The sequence below is a fragment of the Notechis scutatus genome, chromosome 1, assembly GCF_049901735.1.
Source record: "Notechis scutatus isolate UNSWTSFEM ecotype Mainland chromosome 1, rNotScu1.2, whole genome shotgun sequence".
Taxonomy (NCBI): domain Eukaryota; kingdom Metazoa; phylum Chordata; class Lepidosauria; order Squamata; family Elapidae; genus Notechis; species Notechis scutatus.
The window spans coordinates 45,430,711-45,440,027 of NC_142009.1; the positions used below are offsets into that span (position 1 = coordinate 45,430,711).

General features: G+C 35.1%; 1 protein-coding gene and 1 long non-coding RNA gene across 3 annotated transcripts in view; both read left to right on the forward strand.

The window, feature by feature from the left end:
- LRPPRC (leucine rich pentatricopeptide repeat containing) overlaps nt 1-3,716 on the forward strand; it is a 92,617-nt gene extending 88,901 nt beyond the window's left edge. For both annotated transcript variants that reach the window (XM_026683437.2, XM_026683455.2), the window contains exons 36-37: nt 1,961-2,103; nt 3,549-3,716. In XM_026683437.2, coding sequence (XP_026539222.1) covers nt 1,961-2,103; nt 3,549-3,617 — 212 coding nt within the window. In that variant the 3' untranslated portion in view covers nt 3,618-3,716. The remainder of the gene's footprint in view (nt 1-1,960; nt 2,104-3,548) is intronic.
- Nucleotides 3,717-7,576: 3,860 nt separating this feature from the next.
- Nucleotides 7,577-8,726, forward strand: LOC148132769 (uncharacterized). Its single transcript, XR_015749175.1, has 2 exons — nt 7,577-7,711; nt 8,303-8,726. It is a non-coding gene; the product is annotated as an uncharacterized LOC148132769 (long non-coding RNA).
- Nucleotides 8,727-9,317: the final 591 nt, after the last annotated feature.

Sequence of the window (9,317 nt, forward strand, 5' to 3'; positions counted from 1 at the left end):
TTCTCTTTAAGATTATTCCAGCTACTCTACTGGAAGGAAAGAAACCACCATGAAGGTAACAGATATGTATCACAAGTTGGAAGAGCCACATTGAACTCTGGCTGTTATAATGCCAGAGGTTCACAAAGTTGTGTCTTGCATCATGTATTTCTATCTTGCCTATTGCACATACCTGTTTCATATATTGTAATTAAAATATTTAGCCATATTTTGACAATGATCTTGTTTTTCACTGTAAAGCATTAGAATTCTCTGCTATCTTGGATATTATTAATATTCCATTTCTAATAACACATATGGGATGACATGCTTTCAGAAATATTGGATGTTAATTCTACGGAGAATCTCAGTCATCCAGATCATGTTTTTCCCAAAGGTGCTTTTTCAAGAGGCAACTGGACTTTTTGGTTGTTGCTGTTTTGAAGACGTTTTGCTTGTTGTTCTTCAAAGAGCTGAAGAAGCTGCTTGGATGAGAAACGAAATGTCTTCAAAGAAAAAAAAACAGAAAGCCCAGTTGCCTCTTGAAAAAGCACCTTTGGGATTGGATGTTATGATATTATGGCGTTTTAAAAAAAATGTAGCACCTCCTCATGAAACAGAAATGTGAATGGAAGTTACAGGAGCTGAAACCCGCTGCATTTGGAGGTAGATCAGGGTTGCTGAAACTCCCCAGAGAGTGGGTTGTACAAATCAGACCTCCAGCTAAGACAGCAAACCAATAGTCATTCTGTTTTTTCATCAAGACTAATTCTCTACAATCCTTTTTCTTGATGCATATGTGTAGGTGGGCGGTGAGGTAGGAGAAGCTCTTTATATTGTTATTCTTCCAAGAATAAAGAATTACTAAGAAAATGCCTCAGTTATGCGGTCCATTAAACATAATCTCACTATTCTTTCATACAATAGATACTTCCATTTTAAAGGAATGGGAAGTTAACAATTTCTATTATACCTTTATTAAACCATCACTTTCTGCAGATTCTGAAGCCTCCCACAGTTAGAAAGCAACTCTTCTACTCGCAGCTGTGAGTGGGGAGTTTCTTCCTGGCAAATGGAGGGATCTGAGGCATACACCTCCATGGAATAGAAGCTTTTTAGTTAAATAACTCCCTGTTGGAAAAGCAGATACCACAAGTTAAATGAAAATCAAATCAGTTCAGCATAATTTCCCAAAACACTGTTTAGTGTTTCTGTCACTCATTGCATGAAGAAGCAGAGAAACAACAGTAAATGTTTTACCACACAAACTCTACAGGAAAACATTGGAGTGAGCAGTGTTATGTTGGAAGTCAGAGTTGCAACTTCTGTATAGCCTATGTATGGTAAGGGCTCAGTTGCTTGAGGATGAAAGCTTCAGGGTAAAAGCAACCTCTGCTGTTTATGATCAAAGCAGAAAACCTTCTTTAGGAATTTTATTACTTTTTGAATGGGAATTTACGACTAGGGTTGTAAATGTCTTCATCTCCTAGCGGACTCCGATCTTATCACTATTTAAAAGAATGCAGTAGCACTCAGTGTCACTTGACACTGTTCTGATTGGCTTGTTTCATGTTCTTAGAAACAGACCCATAGAAACTTTACTGCAGCTGAGATTAATAAGGGTAAGAACAAGGGACTTGATTTACCTATTCGCAGTTCCATACCAAAAATAGAGATTTTGCTAAATCAGCTTTAGCAATTCATCAAGAAGCAAATTTAATCTGCTGTCTCAGAGCTTTGTTTAATCACACCAATTAATTGATTCTCACTTGTAGACACACTTCAGATTTATGAAATCCAGTATTCTTTCACTGGGATGAGTGGATTTACCGTAGAGCAACAAATGGAGTCTCTTGGATACTTTCAAACCACCTCTTGGCTTTTCTGAAGTGTGCAGTTAGATATTTCTGAACACAAAGCATGCTGACAGACAGATAGACAGTTTTAAATACATTTGTTTTGTTTTATTTTTATTTTTCAGACTTGGAAAAGGACGTAGTTTCATGTAAAGCTGTATATGAAGAAATGAAAGCAAAAAATATACACTTAAATGACCTGTCTTTGAAACGCTTGGCAGTCCTTCTGAAAGAATATGGACAACCTGTTCCTTTCACTGAACCTTCTGTAAGTGCTTACTGATTTTTTTTTTTGGGGGGAATCTATGTGCTTGTAAATTTTAATAAAACATGTTTAATTTTGCTCAGATTAAAGTTTCTCAAAGAATACTCATTGTTTTACTCCAGTGAGAGAACAGAAACTTTGGGGAACTGCATTTTTAAGCCAAAGATTAAGCTCAATTGTGGGTTTACCATGTATCTGCAGAACATTTTATCTTTAAATGATTACTGCATGCTTTAGTGTAGAATAAGTTCTAATGTATATTGTAACTGATTACTACATACAGTCTTCAGTTAACAAACATTCATTAAGTTACTTACAACCACTACTCGAAATTCCCACCATTCCAAAGTCACATAATTGTGATCCAGGCACATCCAGGGTATGACCAATGTCACGCCTAGAGTGGTTGCAGTATCACATGGTCACCAGTTGTAACCACCTCTGCTGGCTTCCCCAAAAGCAGTGTGAGTGAGGAAAGTGGCAGGTTGTTCCCACTTCTTCCACTTTTTATTCTGAGGAGTCTGGCTATGAAATACAGAATCCCAGTGACCCACACCACAGCAGCCACCTATGCATCCTGGCCTGGTGACACTTGCACCATGTGGCAACTGTCACCAGGAAATCCTCTGGTATCTGGCTGGAGAGCCACTCCTGGCTAGCTACACTCATGCCACAACAGCCACTTATTCCCCCACTGGCCTGCATGTGAGCCATCCAGGACTTGCGACTGTCTGCAAACTTTCCAATAGACTATGTTTTTGAAATTCAGCAGGAGGTTGCAAAGAGGTCCTCACTTAATGACAGCAGTGGAGACTAACAGGCTTGCTATGACTAAGCTAGGCAGTAAGTGTGATGTCACACTTGCTGCCACATCACTTTGCAGTGGAAATTCTGGTCCCAGTTATCATTGTTAAGCAAGGACTGCTTGTACTTTATATAAATCTTTTTCATGAGCTTTTGTATGACCTTTTTGCCATAGTTAAGTGAATCACTGCAGTTGCTAAGTGAATCACAGTAGTCATTAAGCAAATCCAGTTTCCCCCATTGACCTCGCTTATTAAGAAGCCAGCTAGGAAGGTCACAAATGGTGATCATATGACCCTGGGACAATTGTAAGTACATGCCAATTTCCAAGCACCCAGATTTTGATCACATGACCATAGGATGCTATGACAGTCATAAGCTGGTCCTAAGTCACTTTTTTCAGTGTCATTGTAACTTTGAATATTGCTAAAGAAATGGTTGCAATTTATAACAAAATACCAATACTCCCCATTAAAAATAACCTTATATTTTAATATCATTGCCGTCAGAATAGACATATCAAATATTCCATTACAGAGGAAATCTGGGGATTTGATACGGAATTTCCTTGTATACATGTTAAAATGCATCTTATTTGCATTCTTACTATCTTGCTTGCTTTTTGTTTCTTTTTCTTATTGTAGGAAAGCTTCACATTCTACGCAGAGAAGTTAAGGAATGAAAAGGAGTCACATTCATCAGATGACGATTAACTTGTTTATATATTAGCTTCTGTTAGAATTACTGTGATCATTGTAAAAGGGCGTTTTAAATTCTGTGTTATTGTCAGAAAATAAAGGTGAAAAATAGGACTTTTTGTGTAATGTAACTGGCTTCTATACCATTACAGATTTACAACAGTTTTTCCTGAAAGTTGCTTTTGCTGCTAACAAAAATTACAAATAGAAGAGTAATAATATCTGAACTGTATATATCACTGTTTCTTCATTTCTTCTGGTCTGCATTCATTTTGCTACCTACCTTCAGGACATCTAAAATTCTGGCTTCAAAGAATAAAGTTGTGCATGTATGCATGATTTTTTTAAAAGAGTGGTTGGATTATACTTTAAGTATGGGGAAACCAGCACAAAAAACTATGACAGTAATCATAAGGGGTGACAAACAGCTATAGTCAGTTAACAGAAAAAGTTGTGAATTTTCCAAAATCTTTCTGATTCCTAAAAACTCTTCATTTTTTCTAAATGTTTTTGATCAAGTTTGCAATCTTTTCTCACATGTAAGTGGGATAAAATAAGGATACTTCTGATACCAGATTCAACTGCAGCAATTAGATTTCAGATTTCTGTTGCTCTTTTAAAGTTCAGAATTCACTCAGACTCTAAACCATAAATAATCCTCATCCTCACTAGTATTATATTGTATATATTTCCTTGAAAATGTTAGTTTCTTTTTAGAAAATCTGCAAACTTCATTAATGGTCATTGTACTAATGCAAAGCTCTGTAATTATTTTTACTTTATGGGTACAGCATAACAATTAGAAAATTGTGAGATAGGTAGTTATACAAATCAAATAAATAATCAGAAATAATTTAGCCAATGTTTCTATTGTCTGTCAAAGTTTGGACAAATTACTGCTTTATCTAAGAAATTTGGATGTGGTACATTTTTCATTAGTGGTACCAGTGCCATAGATTTCCATTGTTAACTTTTTTGTACTCACAACCTGGAGTATTTTTCTGTACTGTTTTGTTTCATTACAGTTTGTTATTAGAGGGCACATTAATGGCACATTGCCCTGAGTATGCTGAAAATGTTGAAAGTATTTATCATATAGAGACTTTGAGACATTTTTAACCAATCTGCCCTTGAAGTGCAGCCAAGAACTTTCTTCATACTTTGTGGAGAATATGTGAAAGCTCCTGATTGGTGGAGAGATGATACATTTGGTTCCTATTTTGTTGTCCTCAGTATCTTTCTTCCCCAGCAGTAGCGTGTGTGTGTGTGTGTGTGTGTGTGTGTGTGTGACTCAGAATCACCAATGTGCCAAATAGAGCATTATAATGCAAGCCCCATTCTATTTCTGTTTTCATCAATGTTGCATGCTCATTCAAAGGGGCTGAGGCTTGCAGTATAATGCCTCAATTATCATCTTGGTTTTTTTCATGCACATACAGTGTTGGGAAAGACATGAGAGGCAATAAGGCAGAAACAAAAGGTATGCACACATACCTTGTTGTTCCCATCTCAATTTCAGACCCAGATCAAAGAGCCACCTGGATGGATCAAGGTAATCTATTCCAGCAGTCTGATCATTCAGAAGATCCAGGAAAATAACAGTGTCTTTCTTAAATAAGTAGAAAAGTCTAGTTTCTTGACTTACTGAATTTTGTAGTAATAGCATTGAATGATACATTATAAATCTAAGCAACATGATCTATAGCAACTTTCTAGGGTTTCATTTCTGTTTTTCCAAAAAGCAACTTGTATAAACTTCGACACATAACCAAGAAATACAAATTCCTTCATTTTTGCAACACATTACCTTTGGAAGTAGAATTGTATAGAAGATCTTGGGCCAGGAATTTATGAGAATAAATGAAAGTTCACCTGATTTTTCCACTGGGACATTGCTTCCTGAAACCATAGTTTGTTTACATAATTGTTAACACTCCACAGGGTACACTTTTCTCTACTATAAATATCAGAGTTCCTCCCTCATTCTTCATAGGGTGTTCAAATCTCATCAGTACTGATAATAGAATTATTTTTTCTTCCTAGTATATTTCTTGCAAGTGCAGCATCTAGTGTTTTTTTTTTCCAGATCAGCCAAGTGTTGATCCACTGGTTGCAACAGGAATTGAGTATCTGGGTTGTCGCACAAGCCTGACATTGTGGGCTGAGAGAGTGACTGGCCTAAAGTCACGCAGCCAGATTTCATGCCAAAGGTGGCACTAGAACTCAGTCTTTTAGTTTTTAGCTCAAATTGGCTCTCCACACTGATAATAGAATGATGTGATTAAATTACTCCCATTTCTGTGCTTAAATTTTCAGACAAGAAAGAGCTGTATAATAAAGCACAACAGGTTTTGCCAATTAGCACTATAATTATTTTTCTCTAGTGCTTATATATATTAAGATAGTAACACGTGGCTTCACGTTTGAGTGTTTTGTTTTGCAGAGAAGTTGATTGAAGTATTTAATGTTATTTTGTAATAAAAGGCATTTCTCCTTTTTGTGGGGGCGGGGATCTACTCCAGAAAAATCCTTTCTGCAATCTGTTCGGTAGACCATAACTCTTACCCCTAGATGTCCTTTAGAAGATCTGTTCTATTCACAGAGAAGCAAAGTGTGTTACAGAAACCAAAGTATATTAAACTATGAAAATAGAGAACTTGAGAATGTTTTAAATAACAAAGGCAAAAACGTGAAGGGTCTGCATTCCACCTTGAACAGCTAAAAATCAAGATGACAAATGTCTGTAAAAGCAAAATGCAGTTATCAATAGTTTTTTGGTCTGTTTTGCTATCACACAGAGTTGATCTGTCAACAAGAATGTCTTTCAGTAACAAATAATAAAGTAAATGAAGAGGTCATTTGGCCAATGTTGAAAAATCAAATTATTTTATCCATGAACAGCTCACAGAGTTAAAGAATTACATTGTGTCCTAATCATTCTTTCTCCATATTAATATGCTCGGTTCTATCCATTTTCCTAAGACTTGATTTCCTTGGGCTTTACATCAACATGGATGTTGTAATACTAAAATTAAAGTCCCAAAAGTGCTTTTCAAAAGACAACTGGACTTTCTTGGATTTTTTTCATTGAAAACATTTCACTTCTCATCCAAGAAGTTTCTTCAGTTCTAACTGGTGGGGAATGGAACAATTTATATTCTTTGCAGAATTCCTTCCATTCCCTAACAGTCAGTCAGAACTGATGAGAAAACGTCTTGTCAAAGGAAAAAAAATCAAAGCAAGTCCAGTTGTTTTTTGAAAAGCACCTTTGGGTCACATGGATGATTAATAATAATACAACAACAACAATAATAATAATAATATATTAAATTATTAAATAATAATATAATAATACTAGAATAAAAGATAAACCAGCATTTATTCACTAGCAGTAGATTCCAGTTTGTAAACAAAATACTACCAACCAATACTTGGTTTCATTATATCACTTAGTATCCTTGAAATAGAATTGGTTGTAAAAAAAATTGTTTCTGAGCACACATAAATACTGAAAGCATTTTAAAAGTTCCTTACCGAATTGCTTTACGGTTTGCTTAATTTTAATACATGTATTTATATTTATTATAATAAATACATCTCCCCAGCAAAAAGGATGGAAATAACAAGTGATGGCCAGTATTCAGCAAATTTGTAATGCACCAGAAATTAGTTCATCCTAACTTTTTGACTTTTTGAATATAAACAGAAAACTATATCCAATTTCAGTTGATTTTGAGATTTGCAGTCACACAGTATAATAGTTGTTTAATAGGACAGTAAATGTGATTGAATTATGTCCAGGCATCATAACTAAAAGTTCAATAATGTTTTGTCTAATATATATAAACTCATAAATTTCCAAATCAACTGTTTCTAAAGGGGACATTTTTCAATGAAATCAAAAAAGTCAAGTTGGCAGCAGTGATCGTGTAATTGTGACAACTACTTTTGACTTTTCTATTTCCCTAATCCATCCTACTTAATGCACCAATACTTTATTTTTCAGACCAGCAGCCCAAACCATTCAAGGCTGAGAACTGAACCAACAATGTGGATTTGAAATGAACCAGTAGTCTTGTATGCCAATGAAGTATTTCATGTAAAAATAGGTGTTAGGGTTTGGGGATTAACCCCTAGCAGAGTATTGCAGCAGTAGTCAAGCCAGGAAGGGCCCCAGAGTATACACACACTGAACACAAACACTGTTTGTAGTTTAAATAGTTTTTAATCCATTTAGATTTTAAAGCATTGTCATTCAGTCCATTAAGTCATTCACAGTATTTCCATCCAGTAAGACTCACTAGTATAGTCCAAGTTAAGAGTCCTTTCAATATCTTTATCAGCCGATAAAGATATCTTCTCCTCCTCCAGTGCCTCTCTCCAGAGGAACAAACGCTGGATATTCAGCAAGAAGTTCAAACAGTAGAACAGTAGAATTACGCAGTAAATCAGCAAACAGTAGCAAACAAGAACAGTTCAGTCACAGGCACTCACAATTAGTCGCAGTAAGACACAGTTAGTCGCAGTAAGCTTTCCAGCTTCTAATGCTTCCTTATATTGTAACTTCTAACCGCACCCTTAATCGGCTAATTGCCTGCAGCATTGTGCTTAAAGTGATAAGCACTTAAACCATGATATCTAAGTTTTATATATTTATTCACCCAAACCATATTTGGTATCAATGTTATACCTAACAATAGGCATGTGTTTTTTCAAGAAATCCACATATATGGTTTTCTGGATGAAAAAAAGGCCTGCAGAAGATAGATAAAATTTAATGGGTTAATAGTGAATAATTTCTCACATTGGCAAAGACCTTCCATATTCCCCTGTTCAAAGGAGGAAAACGGGTAATTGTACCGTACAACAGGATTTCAAATCAAGAAGAGGTAATAAAGAATAAATTACAGACTGAACAGAGACTTTTATTGATTAATTTGATATGCACTAGCCTTGACAGTAGTTGATTAGCCATTGGTTTGGTCCAAAAAACCCCAAAGTTTTAACTCATTTTTTTTAATTACGAGGGGCATGTATTTTGTATGCGATCCACTCACATAATTTATGTTGAATATCATGAATACATAAGTAAAATAATAAAATAAAATTTACTTGGCATTTAAAGATAGAGTTCTTGTTTTCTTTTTTCGATATAAACTTCAAGGGCCAGCCATACCTTAAGTAAAACACTATCTTGCATGTCCAAGAATGGTGTGTGTGTGTGTGTGTGTGTTGTATTTGTATGAATAATTTTTCTAAGCCATGCTAATAACATTATGAATTTATCTAAATGGAACAAGTGAAAAATACTTTGGAAAAGTATGTTGTACCATTAACTGCAGGAGAGGCAGAAAATTGTGGTAATTTATGGCTTTATTATTATTTATACACATGAATGTGTTCAGTATCCAGCTTCTGAGTTTGAATATATTATAAAGCAGCTATAATGTACTTTTTTATTATGTGGAATACTGATGTTCTTCATAAAATACACAAGCTAAATAGTCAAATCCTCCTCTTTATTCTTTTTGAAAAGGAACGAATCAGTGATAAATTCCAAACAGTTGAATGTATTAAGACCCACTGCAACCAGGAGATGAAAAAGAAAGAAAATTGCTTTTCTGAATAAAGATAATACTTAGCCACTGTAAACAATTACTAGCAGTAATTTGTTATTATTATTTAGAATGTAGGAAAACAGAGTTTTAAAATGGT